Source organism: Herpailurus yagouaroundi, unplaced genomic scaffold (genome assembly GCF_014898765.1).
Source record: "Herpailurus yagouaroundi ecotype Mexico unplaced genomic scaffold, PumYag 139, whole genome shotgun sequence".
In the NCBI taxonomy this organism is placed as follows: Eukaryota; Metazoa; Chordata; class Mammalia; order Carnivora; family Felidae; genus Herpailurus; species Herpailurus yagouaroundi.
The window spans coordinates 45551236-45574643 of record NW_024412394.1 but is presented as its reverse complement, the minus strand read 5'-3'; the positions used below and the strand labels follow the sequence as shown (position 1 = coordinate 45574643).

General features: G+C 35.9%; 1 protein-coding gene across 9 annotated transcripts in view; it reads left to right on the top strand.

Moving 5' to 3' along the window:
- The window catches only part of SNX14 (sorting nexin 14), a 102312-nt gene that overhangs the window by 55537 nt on the left and 23367 nt on the right, over positions 1–23408 (top strand). For 5 of the 9 annotated variants that reach the window (XR_005789868.1, XR_005789869.1, XM_040474090.1 and 2 more), the window contains 11 exons: positions 5480–5681; positions 7751–7834; positions 9955–10055; positions 12077–12188; positions 14867–14907; positions 15051–15170; positions 17983–18106; positions 18378–18542; positions 18676–18771; positions 21544–21635; positions 22430–22486. Coding sequence is in view for 7 of the 9 variants with exons in the window: in XM_040474090.1 (XP_040330024.1) it covers positions 5480–5681; positions 7751–7834; positions 9955–10055; positions 12077–12188; positions 14867–14907; positions 15051–15170; positions 17983–18106; positions 18378–18542; positions 18676–18771; positions 21544–21635; positions 22430–22486 (1194 nt within the window). In the remaining 2 variants the exon portion in view is untranslated. Of the gene's footprint in view, positions 1–5479; positions 5682–7750; positions 7835–9954; positions 10056–12076; positions 12189–14866; positions 14908–15050; positions 15171–17982; positions 18107–18377; positions 18543–18675; positions 18772–21543; positions 21636–22429; positions 22487–23046; positions 23273–23408 lie in introns of those variants that run through there. The other 4 variants (XM_040474095.1, XM_040474093.1, XM_040474094.1 and 1 more) reach the window with 1 other exon arrangement.

The following is a 23408-nucleotide window of genomic DNA, read 5'->3' as shown; positions in this document are numbered from 1 at the left end:
TTCTTTTCTTTTCTTTTCTTTTCTTTTCTTTTCTTTTCTTTTCTTTTTTCTTTTCCCTTCCCTTCCCCTCCCTTCCCTTCCCTTCCCTTCCCTTCTCTTCTCTTTTCTTTTCTTTTTTTTCTTTTCTTTTCTTTCTTTTCTTTTCAAGTTTATTTTTTTAAGTAATCTCTACCCCCAGTGTGGGGCTCCAACTCATGACCGTGAGATCAGAGGCACATATTCTTCCAACTGAGCCAGCCAGGCTCCCCAGCACTGTGCTAGTTTTTAGCTATGGGACCTTAGAGAATTGTCTTTGTCTTGTTTAGGAAGTTTAGAGGAAACTCTCACTACCGCAACTAAAAAGTACTTTGTGATTCAAATATGGGAACTGGAAGACATTTTCTTTTACTTATTTTATTTTTTTAAATAATTTTTTTAGTGTTCGTTATTTATTTTTGAGAGAGATGGAGACAGAGCACAAGCAGGAGAGGGGCAGAGAGAGAGGGAGACACGGAATCTGAAACAGGCGCCAGGCTCTGAGAGTGCGATGGGGGGCTCAAACCCATGAACTGGTGAGATCATGACCTGAACCAAAGTCGGACACTTAACCAACTGAGCTACCCAGGCGCCCCAAGACATTTTCTTTTAGAAACATTGATGTGATCATTTGGTGGCAATATTGCCTTGCTATGTGACCTTGGGTAAATTGCTTAATTTTATTGTGATTTAGTTTCCTCACATGTGAAATGGGGATTATAGTATCTAACTTACTTAAGGGTGTTGTGAGGATTAAATAAGTAGTATGCATAAAGTGCTTAGAACAGTGCCTAGCATATGGTAAGCATAGTAATCAGTATACAGTATTAGAATAGAATTAGTTTTCATAAATATATGAATGTAAATTGTGAGATAGACATATGTATACTAGCCTGGGAACCAAAGTCCACTGCATAAGATTGAATCTGTATGAAAATATATGTATCTGTCCCAAGTTCAGAACTGATTTGCAAATAGCCCAATGGTGTATTGGTAGTTAATCTCCACATAGGAAAATATAATAGTGAGACTGTTAATACTTCTCAAGGAAACAGGGGGACATCTTTTTGTCTTTTATCTTCTGCTGCCCTTATTCTCTATTCTCTTTGTAGAGGGAACATCTATTTGAAAACAAGAAAGTACTTGGTTTTCCTTTTCATAAAATTTTGGTTTATAATATTTATTTACTTTCAAAAAATATCATATAACATCAAAATTCTTTGAAGAAATAAATATTTCTCTAACTAGAATAATTATTCTCTGAATAATCTAGAGATTATTCATTAACCTCTTTTGATAAAAACACCTTTTAAATGGTAGCAGTAACAGTAATACATTTTAAAACGTCCTTTGTTTCATTGATATTTTTATGTTGCTAAGAATTTTGTTCTCCCATTTTCTTTCTTAGATTGATTTTGGGGAAGTTCTTTTTATTTAAGAATGTCTATTTTTTGGGGGTGCCTGGGTGGCTCGGTTGGTTAAGTGTCCACCTCGGCTCAGGTCATGATCTCATAGTTCATGAGTTCAAGCCCCGTGTCGGGCTCTGTGCTGGCAGCTCAGAGCCTGGAGCCTGCTTCAGATTCTGTGTCTCCCTCTCTCTCTGCCCCATCCCCACACATGCTCTGTCTCTGCCTTAAAAATAAATAAAACATTAAAAAATTTTTAAAAAAAGAATGTCTATTTTTACAAATTTTTTAAATTTGTTTTTTAATATTAAATGTTTTTATTTATTTTCGAGAGAGACAGCCAGCGTGAGTGGGGGAGGGGCAGAGAGCTAGGGAGACACAGAATCTGAAGCAGGTTCCAAGCTCTAAGCTGTCAGCATGGAGTCCAGTGTGGGGCTTGAACTCATGACCTTGAGATCAAGAGTTACATGCTCCACCGACTGGGCTAGCCAGGTACCCCAAGAATGTCTATTTTTTGGCATTTAGTCAACTTGTTAAATTATCTATCATTTTATTATTGATTTACCCTTCTTATATCTCAGAAGCTGAATCCATTGACAAAAATACAGTTGTAATAGCCATGGAAAATGCTGCCCTATACCTCAGGCTCCAAATGGTGGAGTGGGCATTTCACTCACAAATTCTCTCTGTTTTTGTGTCAGGTGTGTAAGGAGATAGCCTTATCCCAAAAAGGCAAAACCCAACACATATTATCTGTTTTTATGGTTTCTTTTCCTTCCTTTTTAGGAATTGATGACTTTGTTTTCAATAGAGTATTAAGAAGTCCTCCTAAGATCACCAACAGTCTTATTAGGGATTATGGAAAGCCATTTTAGAACAAGAAAGAAAAGAATAATTGCGGGGCGCCTGGGTGGCTCAGTTGGTTGAGTGTTTGGCTTTGGCTCAGGTCATGGTCTCATGGTTTGTGAGTTCGAGCCCCGCGTCGGGCTCTGTGCTGGCAGCTCAGAGCCTGGAGCCTGTCTTCGGATTCTGTGTCTCCCTCTCTCTCTGCTCCTCCCCTGCTCGTGTGCTGTCTCTCTCTCTCTCTCAAAAATAAATAAACATTAAAAAAAATTAAAAAAAAAAAAGAATAATTGCTAAGGGACTTTGTGGGAGAGGAGAATTCACTTAGAAGAGAGGTGGCTGAGGCACCTGGGTGGCTCATTCAGTTAAGCATCTGACTTTGGCTCAGGTCATAATCTTGTGGTTCATAAGTTCAAGCCTTGCATCAGGCTCTGCCCTAACAGTGCAGAATCTGCTTGGGTCTGTCTCTCTGTCTCTCTCTCTCTCTCTCTCTCTCTCTGCCCTTACCCCACTTGTGTGTGTTCCTTTCTCTCTCTCTCTCTCTCTTTCTCAAAATAAATAAAACTGGGGCACCTGAGTGACTCAGTTGGTTAATTATCTGACTTTGGCTCGGGTCATGATGTCATGGTTCGTGGGTTCGAGCCCAAAGTCTGGCTCTGCTGTCAGTGTGGAACCTGCTTTGGATCCTCTGTCTCCCTCTCTCTGTCCCTCCACCCACTCAAAAATAAATAAACATTAAGAACATGAATAAAACTTAAAAAAAAAAAGGTGACTGCCAGGTGTGGGAAGAAGTAGAATTGAGAGTGAAAGTTAGGGTGCTAAAATTGTGGAAATAAATCTCTCTCCACTACTGGTTTGCTCAGAATAGACTTTTCAGATTTCTTGTTAAGTACGAGAAATCTTTGACTCATTGCCTTAAAAAAGTATATTCAAGAGGGATGTGTTTTATCTGTAATATTTGGCTTTCTTTAACATGAATTTTAGATGTATAAGTGACCAGGTGTTTTAATGTGCCAATTCAGAGGTTCTCTTCTTCTTCTTTTTTTTTTTTTTGCCAATTTTTTAAAATTTTTATTTATTTTTGAGAGAGAAAGAGACAGCACAAGTGGGGGAGGGGCAGAGAAAGACGGAGACACAGAACCCAAAGCAGGCTCCAGCACAGAGCCCGACTCAGGGCTCAAACTCACAGACTGTGAGATCATGACCTGAGCCGAAGTCAGACGCTTAACCAACTGAGCCACCCAGGCATCCCAGTTTTTCTAATTTTTTAAAAATGTTTACTTGAGACAGAGAGAGTGAGCGAGCAAGCATGAGCAGGGGAGGGGCAAAGAGAGGGAGAGAAAGAATCCTAAGCAGGCTCTGCACTCACAGTGTAAGCACGGTGCAGTGCTCGAACCCACAAACTGTGGGATCATGACCTGAGCCGAAATCGAGAGTTAGACACATAACCTACTGAGGCATCCAGGCTTCTCTAGAGGATTTTTTCTAATTTAATTAAGTTGGGACAGTTTTTCCTCCTTTCTGTATGTGTAGTTCTAGAACATGTTTAAAATTTCTTTCTAGGGGCGCCTGGGTGGCTCAGTCGGTTGGACGTCCGACTTCGGCTCAGGTCATGATCTCGCGGTCTGTGAGTTCCAGCCCCGTGTCGGGCTCTGTGCTGACAGCTTAGAGCCTAGAGCCTGTTTCGGATTCTGTGTCTCCCTCTCTCTCTGACCTTCCCCCGTTCATGCTCTGTCTCTCTCTGTCTCAAAAATGAATAAATGTTAAAAAAAAAAAAAAATAAATAAAATAAAATTTCTTTCTAAAAATAATTGTTCTTCATGTAATATTTTAAAATATTATTTTAGACATTTATATTATGAAAATTTTAGAAGCCAAGAGATGAAAAAATAACCTTAATTCTATGAAGGTGGATCCCTTTCAGGCAATTTTTCATTTTTGACATTACTTAAGCTGTAGTGAATATATTTATACTTGTATCTTTTCCACACTTTTAAAAAGATTGACTTGGAATAAATACTTTCATTAGACTGCATTCCCAGAAAGGAGTTAAAAGATCTTCTTCAACTTACAATGGGATTACATTCTGATAAACCCATTATAAGTTGAAAATAACCTACTTTAAACAAGCTCTGAACACTTAACATTAGCCTACAGTTGGGCAAAATCATCTAACTCAAAGCCCATTGTATCATAAGGTGTTGACTGTCTTATGTAATTTATTGAATACTGTACTGAAAGTAAAAACAATGGTTGTATAGTGTATTGGTTGTTTACCTTTGTGATTTATTGAATACTGTACTGAAAGTAAAAAAAATGGTTGTATAATGTATTGGTTGTTTACCTTGCAAGACCCACATCATGCTCCATGCTGACAACTCAGGACCTGCTTGGGACTCTCTCTTTCTCCCTGTCTCTCTGTTCCTCTTCCTCCCCCGCTTGTGCTCTTTCTCTCTCTGAAATTAAATAAATAAACGTCAAAAAATTTTTTAAAAATTCAAAGTATAGTTTCTGCCGAATGCATATCGCTTTTGCATCTTGGTAAATTTGAAAAATCGTAAGTTTAACTATCTTAAGTCAGCGACCACCTGTACTTAGTTGAAACTGTGTTATGGTTCTTTCTAAATACATATTGTCGGGGCGCCTGGGTGGCGCAGTCGGTTAAGCGTCCGACTTCAGCTCAGGTCACGATCTCGTGGTCTGTGAGTTCGAGCCCCGCGTCGGGCTCTGGGCTGATGGCTCAGAGCCTGGAGCCTGTTTCCGATTCTGTGTCTCCCTCTCTCTCTGCCCCTCCCCTGTTCATGCTCTGTCTCTCTCTGTCTCAAAAATAAATTAAAAAAAAAAAAAAAGTTAAAAAAATACATATTGTCAAAACGAAAAAATATCAGTACATTAATTTTTTCTTCTTATTACCAAAGTTAAATATTTTTTTATACTTGTGTATTTTCAATATCGTTAATCTCTGAAGTGCCTATTTTCTCCTTTCTATGGAATTTGCACATACAGGTGATATGACAGAACCTGGAGTTGATGCTAGTAACTTGTTAGTTTTAATTTATCTTTATATTTTTAGTAGAAAATTTAGTATCTTTTAATTTCAGAAGTAGTAGAAAATTAGGAATTTATATGGGCACATTCTTTATAGTTGTATCTTGTATGCTATAGGTCTGAGGACCTGGAAATATTAAATTTTTTTCTGATGATTTTTTTTCTAGATTGAAGAAGGTATTGTTGTAATGGAAGATGATTCTCCAGTGGAAGCTGTGAGCACACCTAATACTCCCCGAAACCTTGCTGCATGGAAAATTAGCATTCCATATGTAGACTTTTTTGAAGATCCCTCCTCTGAAAGGAAGGAGAAGAAGGAGAGAATACCTGTGTTTTGTATTGATGTTGAAAGAAATGATAGAAGAGCAGGTAGGAAGTTCTCTGAATACATTTCTTAAAAGGCGCCAGTTAGTCTATTTGTCAGGAATGGTAAACATTTTGCCATTTGTAACTATTGAGTATGACTGCATGTCCAAAAGATAAGTGTCTGGGGGCGCCTGGTTGGTTCAGTCAGTTGAGCGTTTGTCTTTGGCTCAGGTCATGATCTCACGGTTCATGGGTTTCAAGCCCTGCATCTGCTGTCAGTGCAGAGCCTGCTTGGGATCTTCTGTCTCCTTCTCTCTCTGCCTCTCCTCCTCTCTCTCTCAAAAATAAGCAAACATTCAAAAGATAAGTGTCCGAACAGAAAATTGAATGAAAACTTAGGCTTTTCTAGGTTATCTCTAGTACCACTTAACTAATTAGTTTGTTCAACCAATGCATATGCCACCTGTGAGACACCTGACAATGCAGCAGGGCATTTTATGTAATGTTCTTTTAATGGTTTTGCTACCATCATTAGCCATTATACTTATTATTAGTAACCCACATAGCACTATATCGGGTATTATACCAATTTCATTAAGACAGCATTTCTCCTCCTCCATTGTTGTGGGCTAATTAGAATTTATAAAAATGTGATAAAACACAATGTGAGAGGTTTTCATCATGTTTTCCTGTCTTCTTTTGGTTGTTTCAGGTGTGGACTAATAGATATAGGTGTAAATAGTATCCATGATGAGATAACAGACACCACCCTGGCTTTTGCCCAAGAAGTAGGGCATTCAGTGTAAACAAAAGCACATCAAACTTGTGCACATTTTGGGAATGATGAACAGAAAGATAAAATTGAGCTCAGGAAGAGGGAACTGTTTGTGGTGAAAGAAGGAAAGAAAATGGCAGTGTTAGGAAATGGTTTTGAGAGAGGACTGATGAAGTATTACAGCATGAAGGTCAGTGCTAATAATTCCCCTTATTTGTTTTTCTTTTTTTTTTTTTATTTAAAAATATTTATTTGTTCTTTTTAAAAAAACTTTTTAATGTTTATTTATTTTTGAGAGAGAGAGACAGACAGAGTGTGAGCAGGGGAGGGACAGAGAGAGGAGACACAGAATCCGAAGGAGGCTACAGGCTCTGAGCTGTTAGCACAGAGCCCGATGTGGGGTGTGAACCCACAAACCACAAGATCATGACCTGAGCTGTAGTTGGACGCTTAACCAATTGAGCCACCTAGGCGCCCCTATTTATTTGTTCTTGACAGAGAGAGAGAGAGAGAGAGAGAGAGAGAGAGAGAGAGAGAGGTAGAGGGGCAAAGAAAGAAGAAGAGAGAGAATGCCAAGCAGCCTCCATACTCAGTGCTGAGCCTGACACGGGGCTTAATCCCATGATCCTGAGATCATGACTTGAGCCAAAATCAAGAGACAGATGCTAAACTGACTGAGCCACCCCAGCGCCCCACTTATTTTTATTCTAAGCAACTTAAGGCACAGTGAGGTTATTTGTTCTAGTTCACTTAATAAATGGGGAAGCTGGGATTGGAATAGGCAGTCTGACTCAACTCATTGTGTAAACCATTACTTTGTGCTATTCAGTTTGGTAGCCACTAGCTTCATGTACCAGTTAAAATTAAATTATATTAAAATTTTAGTTCCTTACTTACAATAGTCACATTTCAAGTGATCAATAACTACATGTGGCTAATATCTACTATATTAATGCAGATAATAGAGAACATTTCAGAATTGCAGATAGCTCTGTTTGATAGTGCTGTTCTATACTGTATTAGATCAGGACAATTGGTAAATATTTGAGGGACCCAAAATTGATTACAAGTTTTTATGAAATACATAATTTATTTCTGTGACACTTAAAAATCTTGACTGTATAATTGTTTTAAATTTCTGTCAGCTCTATGATTCTTTTCTAGAAAAATGTGTTTTGAGATAACTTCATAAATAGGTGAAGTTTATCAGTCCCTTAAGAAATTTAAAATTAAGATATGGGATAAAATATGTTAATAATGTGATGTTAAGGAATAATAAATCATTAAGACTGGAAGAATTTCTTATAGTAGTTTATAAAATTATTTATTACTTACTGTGTATCCATTCAATTTACAGTTGGGCATGAGCCTGAACATTGGTCTGTCTATAGAAGATATCTTGAATTCTATGTACTTGAATCAAAACTAACAGAGTTTCATGGTATGTTGTCCTTTTTGTATAAAACATTACATTTTAGTATTAGCTTTCTTGAAGAAGCTGTTGAACTAGATTCATTTTTTCATTTTAAGTAATTATGCAAAGAAGTGTAATACTTAACACTTATGTACACTGCTGTTAATATAGGAATGTACTGTTTTTATCTTATTTCTGCTTACAAATATTTTTGAAGTTTTTACAGTATACATGTATTACTTATTAATTTTTAAAAAAATATTTATGAGAGAGAGAGGGAAAGAGAGAGCACGAGCAGGAGAGGGGCAGGGAGCGAGGGAGACAGAATCCAAAGCAGGCTCCAGACTCTGAGCTGTCAGCAGAAAACCCAACACCGGGGGCTTGAACTCACGAACTGCAAGATCATGACCTGAGCTAAAGTTGGACACTTAACTGACTGAGCCACCCAGGCACCTCAATAATATTAAAATTTAAAAGATAGCTATTGTTTAATTGTATTGTAGAAAAGTTTCTCTCTCCAGTTTAATTTTTGTTTATTTCCATGTGGCAGAGAATTTAAACCAGGCATTTTAGAGTTGCTCTGCTCTTTTACTACCATCTTTCTTGATAAACATGTTTGCTCTGAATCATGACAAATGTTTTGATTTAGCTCTTAGATTTAGATATGAAGACAAAACTTGTAATATTTCTTTTAAGGTTAGATCAATCAGAAAAGGGGAGCACTTTCCTTTTTTTAGGTATTCTCTTCACCTCTCAGTCTGTCTTATCTATTTTAGTTAATATCAAGGATGTAGTTATAAAGTATTTCCAGTCATTTTGCATGTAGATTGGTGAGTTCTATTTGTGTATTCTGAATCTTTTTCTTTTAGACCAGCTTTGTGGAGTGTCCCTGATCCAAATTCAGGTTGGTTCTCTATTGAGGACAGGAACCTTTTTTACCCTTCTTTACTAAGTGCTCTAAGTAAAACACTTGATAAAGAGACTACAGGAAGGTAAAAAAAAATACAAGGTCCCATTCCAATCTTTTTGCTTAGATTTTGAATTTGTACTTGTCTTTAAATGGTTTTCTCTTGGGGCACCTGAGTGGCTCACTTGATTGAGCGTCTGATCCTTGATTTTGGCTCAGGTCATGATCCCAGGATCGTGGGGTTGAGTCCTGCATCGGGCTCTACACAATTAAGATTCTCTTCTCTCTCTTCCTCTGCCCCCCTCCGCTTGCTCTCTCTTAAATAGATAGATAGATAGATAGATAGATAGATAGATAGATAGATAAATGAATAAATAAATTTAAAAAATGGTTTTTCTTTTTCTCTGCCAGTTTTGTGCAATGTCATTCTTGTCTCATTCTTTCTCTGAGAAATTTTCCTTTGGGTTTAGAGTTGAGAGAAGATAATTTATTCTATACTTTAAAGTCCTGGATCAACCTAAGTTGATTGGATTCCCAACAATATTTTTCTTTTTTGGTATTTAAATTTCTAGTCAGCCCTATTTGAGAAAGCAAGTCCATGTTTTTTGTTTTTATTTTTTTTTAATTTTTTTTTTAACATTTATTCATTTTTGAGAGACAGAGACACAGTAAGAGGGGCAGGGCAGAGAGAGAGGGAGACAGAATCTGAAGCAGGCTCTAGGCTCTGAGCTGTTAGCACAGAGCCCAACACGGGGCTCTAACCCATGAAGCATGAGATCATGACCTGAGCCGAAGTCAGATGCCCAATCAACTGAGCCACCCAGGTGCCCTGAATGTCCATGGTTTTTAAATTTTGTTTTTTTAAGTTTGTATAGTATTAGCAGAATGCTACCTTTTCTCCCATGATAGAGTAGGTATTTCTTTGTAAGATTTTGTTGAGTAGAATCCCACCAACTTCAAGATAATCTCATGATAAGTTTTTGAAGCTTTTTTACTAGTATCGAAGGCTAAATAAGTCTTTGTCAATGAAGAGTTGGTGAAATTTTGGATATCTGTATATTCAGGTTCTTTGGTTTGGACTTCTGAAGTGAAGCTCATGGATTTTGTCAAGATTACTTTAAAGATAATGCCACATCTCTGTAAGAGCATTGTGAATCTGATTTTGCCATAGTGAATTATAAATTAGGTTTTAAAGATGGTAGCAGAACATAGTAATAACTTACATATATATTAATTTCAGGCACATTTCCTGATGCCCAGCTTCCTTCCAAGAGGATCATTGGCCCCAAAAATTATGAATTCTTAAAGTCAAAGAGAGAAGAATTTCAGGAATATCTACAGGTATAGTAGTAACTTAATTTAAAACATTGCTAATCCTAGCATTCTCTAATCTTTTTTTCTCTTGTATATATATATTTTGCTTTATAAATACCTGTCAATGTGGACTTCTAAAATTCTTTTCTTTTTAAGTTTATTTATTTTTGAGAAAGAGACAGAGTGAGTAGGGGAGGGGCAGAGAGAGAGAGAGACAGAGGATCCCAAGCAGGCACTGCACTGCCAGTGCAGAGCCTAATGCCAGGCTCGAACCCACGAACTGTGAGATCACGATCTGAGCTGAAACCAAGAGTCAGATGCTTAACCGACTGAGCCACCCAGGGTCCCCCTGAGCTACCCAGGTGTCCGAATTTTATTTTATTTTTTAGTGTGTGCACATGGTGTTATATAAACAATGTAATTGGTATGTGTTTTCCATTGTTGATGCAGTCAATTTAAGTTACTTACTTGAGGGGCGCCTAGGTGGCTCAGTCAGTTAAGCATCCGACTATTGGTGTCGGCTCAGGTCATGATCTTACGGTTGTGAGATTGAACCCTGCATTGGGCTCTGCACTGACAGCCAGAGCCTGCTTGGGATTCTCTCTCTTCTTCTCCCTCCATCCCTCTCCTTCTTGTGGATGCTCGCTCGTGTGCTCGCTTGCTCTCTCTCAAAAAAAAAAAGGTGCTTACTTGAGACTAATATAAAATTAATGACCATCTTTCTTTAATCAAGTGCTTAAGACCAAAGAGTGGATACTTTTTACTTTTTTTGTTTTGTTAAAAAAATCTTTTTTTTTAATGTTTGTTTATTTTTGAGAGAGAAGGTGTGGGGGAGGATCAGAGAGAGAGGGAGACAGAAGATCCCCAAGCAGGCTCTATGCTGACAGCAGAGTCCGATATGGGCCTTGAACTCATGGGCGGTGAGATCATGACCTGAGTCAAAGTCAGAAGCCTAACCAACTGAGCCACCCAGATGCCCCCTAAAAAAACCTTTTCTTTATTTGGCCATGACATTTTTTAGATTTTATTAAGTATTCAGTTAAATTTGGATGCCTCTTTGCCCAAAGTAAGTATTTTAAGTTAAAAAAAATACTCAACAGTATAAAGGAATATTTACATTTTATTTCTTGTGTTTAAACTGTTGAATACTTCAGCCCAGAAAATATTCATTATATAAGTTTTTGGTGGCGTGAAAATTGAAATATGAAATATTTTATTATTATTATGTTATTAACTTTAAATTATTAACGTCTGCAAGGATATTTGAATGCAGCATATAGGAGTGTTAACCTTTGCCTTTGTTGATACCATTAACCCATTATTTGAATGGACTAAATCTTTCTAAGAATTGGAAGTACTGCATTCTAGAAGAGTATTTTCTGGTGATATGGAGCTAAAGGTTGCTATTACTGGTATTTCATTTATACAGATTTCTGCTCATAAAGTTTTGCAACTGTTTCAAGTTACAAAACAATATTAGGTAAGACTGGGTTAATTTTGGCTTTAAAAAGTCAGTTTATCTTGTAAGAAAATAGTGTTGCAAGAAGAACAGACAACAAATTTTTCAAGTTCACATTTCTACATTTAGTTTTCTTCAAAACCCTTGTGCCAACTTCTTTTAATTATCAAGATATTGTAGTACTTGTTTTATAGTTGAGACACAGAAATAATATTAGCTAATGTTTAATCTTCCTGTGTATCAGGTACTGTGCTAAATGCTTTATATAATAACGTTATAAAGTAAGGAGTAGTATTATCTTCATTTTACACTTGAGGAAACTCTTAGGTAGTTTAGGAACTTTTCTTAGGGATACCTCACTGGTAAATGGAAGAGAGCCAGAATTCAAATTCTTTCATGTCTGACTGTAGAGGTTGAAGTCTTATCTGCTATGTGATATATTCTTTCTACAAATGTAGTTTTGTTATTCTGCAGAGAAAATAGCTTTTGAGGATTTATAATTGTTTTTTTTAATCATTTTAATATAGTTTTGATCACCCTTCGGGTTATTAAGCTGTTTTTTCCCTTTTTTTTTCCTTTTTCATTTAAGAAACTTCTGCAGCACCCAGAACTGAGTAATAGTCAACTTCTGGCGGATTTTCTCTCCCCCAATGGCGGGGAAACACAATTTCTTGATAAGATACTACCAGATGTAAATCTTGGTAAGTCAGTTTAAAGAGTCATGTATGAGAGGATAAACTGAGAGGTGCCTGGGTGGCTCAGTCAGTTAAGTGTTTGACTGTTGATTTCGGTTCAGGTCATGATCTCACGGTTCATGAATTTGAGCCCTGCATCAGGCTCCATGCTGGCAGTGTGAAACCTGCTTGGGATTGTCTCTTTCTCCCTCTCTCTCTGTCCCTTCCCCATGGGTGTGTTCTGTCTCTGTCTCTCAAAATAAATAAACATACTTAAAAATTTTTAAGAAGTGGATAAACTGAAATAATCATTTTCAGATTAATGAAGGAAGAGTAGTTTATATAGTGAAACCATGTATCAAATTCTAATAGACTTATTATACACTGTTAGTAGGAATATAAATTGGAAACTAATTGGGAAAACAGTTTGGTATAGAACTGAATGACCCAGTAGTTCCTCTCTGAGATATATACTCTAGAGAATCTTATATTCATATTAAAGAATGTTCATAGCATTATTGTTTATAACCAGTCACTAAAACTGGAAATAATACAAATGTTCATCACCAATAGAGTAGACAGATAAATTGTGGTAGATTCATAAAATGAATACCTATAACGTGTAGCTATTTGCAACAACATTGTTAATCTTAAAACCATTAAGATGGTTTCTTTTACATAAAGTTCAGTATAGACCACAGAGATAAAGGCAGGAAAAATTTGGATTGTTAAAGATAATAATGGAGGTAGGGGCACCTGGGTAGCTCAGTTGGTTAAGCGTCTGACTCTTGATCTGGGCTCAGGTCATGATCTCATGGTTTGTGAGTTCGAGCCCCACATCAGGCTCTGTGCTGACAGTGCAGGTACTGCTTGGGGATCTCTCTCCCCGTCTCTCCCAGCCCCTCCTCAGCTCTCTCTCTCTCAAAATAAATAAATAAACATTAAAAAAAAGAGATAATAATGGAGTAAAGCAATATTTCTAAATATATTTTATAAAATATAATCTGAAGTATATATAGAAGTAAATAAATGAATTAAATGTTGCAAGTGGGCATTTGGCTTTCATCTGTGTCTCTTCAAATTAGTACATTCGGTCAGAGCCAAAATACTTGGTATTTGTACGTGGAGGTTTTCTTATCAGGGGAAAATGGGAGAACGTTTTATATTTGGTTATATATGATGTTTAGAAGACAGAATTGGGTAGACTTGGTTGCCAACTAGGATTGACTAAAGAAGAAGAAATGATCAGAGATGTGACCCAGATTTTCTATTTAAACATTTGGATGGATGCTGTTACTTGCTGAGATAAGGAATAAATTAAGGGTAGTTCTGAACTTGTTGAGTTTATAGAATCCAGTGAGAGGTTTTGTAAGGTAGGAGAGGCCAGGAGACAGGCAAGCAGTAGAGATTTGAGTGTTATATGAAGTCAGATTGAGCACATAATTTGACTCAGGAAGAGCATGTAGAAGAGACAGAGAAGCAAAGAGAATAAAGCTCGTCATTTAAGGAACTTGGAGAAGTCTAAGAGAGGAGTAGTTAACGGGGGTAGAAAGGAGAAATAGTCTGGTGGGAGAGGGTTAGGTGGTTTTCATGTCATAAAATAATCTACATTTTATTTTATTTATTTTTATTCTTAAATGTTTATTTTTGAGAAGGAGAGCACAAGCAGGGGAGGGGCAGAGAGAGGAGGACAGAGGATCCCAAGCGGGTTCTGCGCTAACAGCAGCGGGCCCGATGTGGGGCTTGAACTCAAAAACCATGAGATCATGACCTGAGCCAAAGTCAGACACTCACCCAACTGAGCCACCCAGGTGCTCCCAACAATCTCCATTTTAATTTCTTATTAATATGTGTTCTGCTATTGCCATAAGCCTACTTTTTTCTAAATTGAACTGAAAGAAATTTGTCGCATTTATCAATTTTGACTAATTTTTAAAGGCATTTCTAATGTTTGAGAAAATCTCAAGGTGTTTGATATTTTAAAATAAGGGAACCTGGAGATAAGATCAAGAAGAGATTTTGGCAAACAGGATTAGAATATGTATTCTTAACCTAAAATTCAGATTATAAACTATTTAACCAATTTAAATGTTGTAGCAATTCTTAAAATTTTTTTGACTTTTGTATACTTTTAGATATCTTTATATATTCATCATTGTTTAAAATCTTTTGAAAACATTTCTTATGGAAAATTTCAAATATACATAAAAGTAGAGAATTTTGTATAATAAACTTCTCACGCTATTGCAACAGTTATCAACACTTGCCTTGTTCAGTCCTTCCCGCACCGCCCCCCCCACCCCAACACTACTGGATTATTTTAAAGTAAATCCCCACAGGTTCCTGAGCCCCGCATCCGGCTCCCTGCTGTCATCACAGAGCCCACTTCGGATCCTCTGTCCCCTTGTCTCTCTGCCCCTCCCCCTCTTGCTCACGCACGTGTGTGTGTGTGTGTGTGTGTGTGTGTGTGTGCGCGCGCTCTCTCTCTCAAAATAAACATTAAAAAAAAGAATACCATATTTATTGTAAATTTCTGTTGAGTGTGAAATAGTAAGTTATATTTTTTATTGTTTTACTTTTTTTACTTGGCTTTTGAGTATTTAAAGTTACCTAGTGAAAAAAAAATTACCTAGTGAAGTATTCATGTGAGCAATTTTGCAGTATATTATGCTTTCATAAAATTAATATTTTACTTTTAATTGCAGGTAAAATTATAAAGTCTGTTCCTGGAAAACTAATGAAAGAGGTGAATAACTGATTTACGTATATTCTGTAACATGATAGTTATAACCGTATTTAAATATCAGTGAATTTTAATGCATTATATGATTATTAAAAATCATAATCTTGATTTTTTATTTTCATACCATGATTTCTATGTCACAACAGAAAGGCCAGCATTTGGAACCTTTCATCATGAATTTCATTAATTCTTGTGAATCTCCAAAGCCTAAACCAAGTAAACCAGAACTGACCATTCTCAGCCCTACTTCAGAAAACAACAAGAAGGTACTGCATATTTATTGTTTGACAGAGTCATAAGGTTTGAAGTTACCCTACTTGGAACAACTTTTCCATTGTAGGGAGAATCATGTGTTAATGAAATGAATGGGACTTATTTCCTTTATATGGAAATCAGTTGTACAGTGTAAGGAGGGTATTTTATGTAGTTGCTTGCATCTTTGCTTTTAACAGGTAAATTTTTCTTTATATAATTGCATTTGCAAATTTCTAACATTTACGTATTTGGGGGATTTTTTATTTTAAGTTTATTCTTTATTTTGAGAAAGGGAGAAAGAGAGTGAGGAAGGGACAGAGAGGGAGGGAGAGAGAGGATCCCAAGCAGGCTCCACACGTCAGTGCAAAGCCTGATATGGGGCTTAAACGTATGAAGCATGAGATCATGACCTGAGCTGAAGTCCAATGCTTAACCAACAGAGCCACCCAGGCGCCCCTTGGGGGATTTTTTAAGGTGGTTTTCTTAGGTTGTAAATCACCAACTTCTAATACTCATGAAGTAAATTGATACAATGTAGTCATGTTGATTTGATGCTTATTTTATCTAATCTTAATGGCTTATATAATATTTAATCCATTAAGCAAGTATTTTAACCTGTGCCAACACTGGAATATAAAGATATATTTCCTGTCCACAGGAAGCTCAGTTTAGTGCCAGAATAGTGCTCAGCATGAGGAGCTATGTGAGCTCAAAGGACAGCCTTCCCCCTTTAACCCCAAAACTCACTTTTTTGTTATTACTATAAAAGGTGTCTTTAATATTTTTTTCACTTTATCACTTTCATTTGATAAATACAGTTAATTTTTACGTGTTGATTTTTTTAAATTCAGTAACTTTGCTAGACTTGTACTAATTTTAGTAATATATCTATTAATTCTTTAATACACATTATCTGCAAATGGTGGTTTTGTTTCATTCATGGCTAGGACCTGTTGTACAAAGAGAATCATTTCAGTATTTCACCATTAAATAGTGTATAGTGTAGCTTTTTTCATAGATATTCTTTATAAGGTTAAAGAAGTTTGCACCATCTTTATGGGTGGAGTTGGTCTCTACTGGAATGAATTATGCTTGCAAACCAAGGTTTTTACTGTAATTTTTCTTTCTCATTCTATCCTTGCCAATTTTTTAAAAAAAATTATTTATTTATCTTGAGAGAAAGAGCACAAGCAGGGGAGCAGCAGACAGAGAGGGAGGGAGAGAGGATCTCAAGCAGGTTCCATGTTCAGTACAGAGCCAGATGCAGGACTTGAACTCACAAACCATGAGATTATGACCTGGGCCGAAATCAAGAGTCAGACACTTAAATGACTGAGCCACCCAGGTGCCCCAATCCTTGTCAGGTTTTGGTATTAAAGTTATATTAACCTTTTTCTGTTTGCTGGTAAAATTATAATTGGAATTATTAGTTCTTTGAATAATTTATATGATTGGTTGTTAAAGTCCTCTAAGCCTCAAGTTTTGTTTATAGGAAGGTTTTCTTTAAAAACCAATTTCGGGATGCTTAGGTGGCTGAGTCGAGTGTCTAACTTTGGCTCAGGTCATGATCTCGTGGTTCGTGAGTTCGAGTCCTGAATTGAGCTCTCTACTGTCAGCTCGGAGTCAGAGCAGAACCTACTTCAGATTCTCTGTCCCCTCTCGCCCTGCACCTTCCCTGCTCATTCTCTCTCAAAAATAAATAAACATTAAAACAAACAATTTCTTTAGTGATTATAGTATTCTTCAGATTTGTTTTGTGAGTCCGTTTTGATAGGTTATATTTTTCTTTAAAAAAAATTTTTTTTTAACGTTTATTTATTTTTGAGATAGAGACAGAGCATGAACAGGGGAGGGGCAGAGAGAGAGGGAGACACAGAATCTGAAACCGGCTCCAGCCTCTGAGCTGTCAGCACAGAGTCCGACACGGGGCTCGAACTCATGGACCGTGAAATCATGACCTGAGCCGAAGCCTGCCGCTTAACTGACTGAGCCACCCAGGCGCCCCGATAGGTTATATTTTTCAACGCATTTTTTATTCAATCTAAATTTGAAAATTTTTTGTCCTGAAGTTGTCAATAATGTCCTTTTAATTTTTTCTAACATCTGTAGTTATATCCCCTTTTATTTTTTATATTATTTGTGTCATTTTCTTTTTTATTTTTTTGATCAATCTTGTCAAAGATTTTGTCCTTTTAATCTCTTGGCTTTGTTGATCTTTTCTAGCATACTTTTAGTTCCTTTATTTCTGCTGTTTCATTATTATTATTATTATCAAGAATAGACTTTTTTTGCATAGTTGGGAGTAAGTAGGGCTGAGATTTCGTTGCATTTCATCATTTTTACTATAAGAAGTTTTTTGCATCTTTTTTTTTTTTCACATTTTCAGACTATGACTGTTACTGTCAAACTTTGGTTAGAGCTCAATGTTCACCTCTAAACACCCTTTAATTAATTAACTAGTGAATTATAATCTTTAAGTCATGTTAGTTTTAAAATTAGCTGTCATTAATATATTTATACATCTTTATATGTTTATTTGCTCATTTTGGTATAAAAAAACAAAGGGGTTCTTCCTATGGGTAATTATCTGTTTTGTCTTAAATGAATGGAGACTTTTGTGTACTACTTTGGGGAGAATGTATTTTTAATTCAATTTTGGATATAAATGTGGAATTTTGGAGACAGAGCTTAACCTATCTAATGCTCGTTTTGATTAAAAAAGGTTTAAATGCCTGTGTTCTGTTGTCACTTTAGCCTTAGTGTTTGTTTATTAGCAGGTGTAATAAACTATGCATCTCTTTACTATTTCAATTTTTACTTCAGCTTTTCAGTGATCTATTTAAGAATAATGCAAACCGTGCTGAGAATACAGAAAGAAAGCAAAATCAGAATTATTTTATGGAGATGATGACTGTAGAAGGAGTCTATGATTACCTGATGTATGTAGGTAAGGTCTGTCTGGTTATATTAAAACCTATTTTTCATTCATGTGTCCTGTATCTTCTGTGATACAAATTAATGCTCTTCACTATTGCCCCATTGTAACTTCTTTTTAAATTAAAGATATTTCTTTTATTAGAATTTGATACAAATGGTCCTGAACATATTAAAGTTACTAGTGTTTACAAATAAAATATTACCATTTTTGTGTTTTCACATTGGAGAATGTTTGAAATACCTGTTTATCTTAACAAAATATTCTATATGATCCCTCTCAGGACGGGTGGTTTTCCAAGTTCCTGACTGGCTTCATCATCTCTTAATGGGAACTCGAATCCTGTTTAAAAATACCTTGGAAATGTATACTGACTACTATCTTCATTGTAAACTAGAACAACTATTTCAGGAGCACCGTTTGGTCTCACTTATAACACTTCTCAGAGGTATTTTCTCATGTGTTTGTTTCAGGTCTTGTGTACTGTTGTGTCTTGTTTTTCACTGGTTTATTGGTATTTCTGCTATGAAGAAGTACTTCGTGTATAATAGGTGAAAATATTTCTTTTTGTTTCATTTTAGATGCTGTATTCTGTGAAAACACTGAACCTCGTTCTCTCCAAGATAAGCAAAAACGAGCAAAACAGACTTTTGAAGAAATGATGAATTACATTCCAGGTGTAATATCTAAGTAGTAAATACAGATTAGCACCCCTTTGAGATCACGATGTATAGTAATTATTGAGGCCAATTTTTATTTTGAGTTTTCATTTTAGTAATAGTTACTAAGGACAAAGTAAAATTAAGTCATTAGTTAAATAAAATTTGGTTTTTATAATATAAGCACAATGAAATTTAAGACAGGCTTTTTCTACTTATGCAACAGCCAGATTTTTTTAGCAACAACTTATAATCAGACTGATCAAAGTGATCTGTTTGTGGGACAGTTGGAATCCTGCTGCCCACTCTACAATGAGAAGAGCTTCACTCGTGTTTATGAGTAAAAGGTCAGAATTCATTCGTTCATTTCAAATTTATTGAGCTCTTTCCACATGTCAGGCACTATGCAGAGTGCAAGGGATATAAAAAGTGTACTTGAGTAGTTCAGTCTAGTGGACAGACAGACATACAGATAAAACATACATATGATAAGAGAGAAGGCATGTTCCAAGTCACAGAGTGTGTCTCAGAGGAGGAGAATGATCATTTCTCCTGTAAAGGAGGTAAGCTTGGACCACAAGGTAAATAAATAGTAGTAACCTGTTACAGAGATGGGAAATACAAGGAAAAGATGCAAGGAGTCAAAGCAGAGGATACTTAGTTTAGAATATTTTGAGTGTGAAGTTCCTATACAGTATTCAGGAAGACATGTCTAGTAAGTAGTGAGATACCCAGGTTTTGAAATTGGATTAATGAACAGTACAGGATAGAGACATAGAAGTTATGTGTAGTGGATAATAATGCCCAGAGAGAAAATACAGAGTAAGAACCAAAGAAGCCTTTGGACTGTACCTTTGGACTGTACCTTAGAGAATTCTCATCATTGAAAAATTAGTCTCAGAATAGTCCTGTTGCTCTGTGTGAAGATAGTTAAGTTAAATCCCTGGTCTGAATATAAAAGTGAATAAAAGCTATTCTGGGGTAAGTCTTCTGTAGGTAAATGATGAAATAATTTCTTACCTGTTTTGTAATAGTGACCCTTAGCATTCATGGCTTTAACAGTCTTAGTTTGATATTCAGGGACAACATGGAAAGCCACTGAATGTAATAATTTGTTATTTTGCTGAGGCATGAATTTGAATCACCTCTACTTCAAGACTCCTTTTGGGAAGGAATAATTTAGTAAACTTAGCATGTCTTTCTGTTGTCCTCTACCCCTCAATCTTACTTAGGATTTCTGAAGGATCTGAAAGGATCACTTATTTTTGTCCATTATGGTTCACACATATTAATTGGGAAGTTCTGTATAGTATTGGTGAATTAGCAGATTCATAAAGATCCATATTGGGCCACATAATCTTGAAAAGATCAAGGATCTACTATGCTTGTTATAAATTGAATTTGGCCTTTGCCACTTAGGGTTAGATTTATCTCCTAGAAGCAAACATAAGGTGAGAACTTTTTCAAGAACATCATTAAGAGTTTTATTATGTTTGCGGGGGAAAGGACACATATTTGGGCCTGTGGTTTACTTGATAATTTTACTTTTTGCCTTGGGGAAAAGGTTTAGTTGAGGTTTTTAGTAAGGACTGACTCTTTGGTAATAAAAGTGATACATGACATCTGTGGGGTCAAACATGAATCAGAACTTTTTAGATCCTAAATTAGTATTTAAACATTTCCCAAAAAGATTGTTCTGTAAGATGGTTAATAATAATTATGCAAAAAGTACAAAATAAAGTGGTCATATTCATTGAGGAAAGTCTATATTAAACAGTTAACTTTTTTTCCTGATACTAAGATATTCAAACATTATGAAAAAATATATAGTAATAAGTAGAAGCCATCTCCCCAATGTGTATAAGTAGCCATGTACTCAGCTTGGTGTTAATCATCACAAATATTTTTCTGTGCATTTCTTTTTTTTAAATTTTTTTTTTCAACATTTATTTATTTTTGGGACAGAGAGAGACAGAGCATGAACGGGGGAGGGGCAGAGAGAGAGGGAGACACAGAATCGGAAACAGGCTCCAGGCTCTGAGCCATCAGCCCAGAGCCCGACGCGGGGCTCGAACTCACGGACCGCAAGATCGTGACCTGGCTGAAGTCGGACGCTCAACCAACTGCGCCACCCAGGCGCCCCTTTCTGTGCATTTCTATACATGTGTATACAAATGCATATGCATAATTTTGGGATTTTTATTTGTTTTATCTGAATGGAATAACACAGTGTGTATTACTTTACAACTGTCTTTTATCACTTAATAGTGTAAATAGTATAACAGTATAAATAGTATAAATTTTTTTTTTTTTTTAACGTTTGTTTATTTTTGGGACAGAGAGAGACAGAGCATGAACAGGGGAGGGGCAGAGAAGAGAGGGAGACACAGAATCGGAAACAGGCTCCAGGCTCTGAGCCATCAGCCCAGAGCCCGACGCGGGGCTCGAACTCACGGACCGCGAGATCGTGACCTGGCTGAAGTCGGATGCTTAACCGACTGCGCCACCCAGGCGCCCCAATATATAAATTTTTTTACTGCAACACTCCTCAGCACTTGCAGTATACTTGGTGCATTGTGAATCTCCAGAAGGAGGATATACGGTTCTGAGTTTCTTGACCATAGAAGTGTTTTTTCCAGGAGGCTTTTGCAAGAACACTGGTTTAGGAAATGCTGATTTACAGTTTTTGTGTAATATCTGGGAAACAGAGTGAAGATTTTGCTTTATGGTCCACTAAATGATGAGTCACTTTGTAATATGAAATGTTTCACATTTGGCTTTCTTGTTTAGATCTGATAGTCAAGTGTATTGGTGAAGAAGCCAAGTATGAAAGCATCAGACTTCTATTTGATGGCTTACAACAGCCAGTTCTCAATAAACAGGTAAAAATCATTAAAGGAGGTTGACTAGTGTTGGCTAGGTTTTGTGAACGACACACAGTAGGATTCTGGTATGTTATTGTGAAGTGACACTCTCAAGGTGGTGCACTTCAAACATTCGGATAGAAAAAAAATGTTTCATCTTTGTTACTCTTTTTTGCTGACTACTTTTTAATTTTTTTAATTAAGTTTTCTATTTTAATTCCAGTATAATTAACATATAGTGTCATATTAGTTTCAAGTATATAATGTGATTTAACCAGTCTATATATTACTCAGTCCTCATCAGGATAAGTGTACTCTTTCTTAGTCCCCTTCCCCTATAGCACCCATTTCCCCTTGCCTTGTGGTAACCATCAGTTTGTTCTCTAGTTTACTTTTTTTTCTTTATAACATAAGTAGTTTTGACTTAAAATAAACATAGATTCATTGTAGAAAATTTGGAATTTATACAAAATTCATGAAATAAAGTAAAATTTAAAAAATTAAGAATTCTATCATTCAGATTACATTAGAATAACCAGTTAACACTACATATATAGTGCAGTATGTACATATTTTGTTGAGATCCTAATAAGTTAAAATTTTGTATCCTGCTTCCTTCTTCAAAATTTTGTTATGTATAAAATAGTTAAGATAAAATGAATTATGCAGCATAATAATAAAATGTCCACATGTATATTTGAGTTCTGCTCTCTGCTTTCTCATTTAGACATAACCACAGTCCTGAATTTTGTGTTTATCATTTTTATGGTTTTTTGTCTAATGCCTTAAAAATTTTTGTTTTGGTGCTTTAGCTGACTTATGTTTTATTGGACATTGTGATACAAGAACTATTTCCAGAGCTCAATAAGGTAACTGAAAAGCAGCAGTTTTATTCTTTGTTTTTGATGGTATGCTGACATTTATTTTAATAAGGGACACAAAAATTAAGGAAACCCTTGTTACTATGATCCTTTTAAAAATGAACAACCTTAACAAATGACTCTTTATATTTTCTTTTTTCAACATGCTTAAACATAGAGTCAGTTTTGGATGGACAGGAAAGGAATAGCCTGTGTTTTGACTTCCCTGCTTCCTAATTACAAGCAGATAGGAATGTTATATACCCTGTAGTCTTTCCAGAGAAAGGTATGAATTTAAATGCTAGCACTAGAATGGGCCAAACTCTTCAGGCTGTTATCTGTCTGTGACACTGAATGCTGTGTAAGTCAGTCTTGAGTGTTTTTGAGGTGGTTGAACTTATATGAACCCAAGAGTACAAAATGAATTGGAATTAGAGCATGGCAAAATGTCTCTCTCTCTCTCTCTATGTCTTAGGTTAGAATTTTAATACACTGAAATTGTTATTAGGCACTTCACAAATGAACGCTGTTTTATTGTCTTCTATTAAATAGATTTATTTTTACTTTAGGTACAAAAAGAAGTTACCTCTGTGACGTCCTGGATGTAAACATTTGGATTTGAGATACAATGACCAGATAACAAATTTCTGCTTTGCTAATTAATGTAGTATATATGTACTTTTTTCTTTTACTTTTGTATATTCTTGTATATATCATGTAATCCAGTGTCTGAATTTTTGATTTTTTTTTTGTTTTAATAAAGACTAACACAAACTTAATAATGATTAAAAGTGATTGGGTTTCATAGTCTTTCATTTTACACCTGTTACCAAAATTTTATTAGAATATATGTCATTTGCTGTTGCCATTTTTTAAGATGTTTTATTTATTTATTTTGAGAGAGAGAGAGCATGTGAGTGCCAGCGGGACG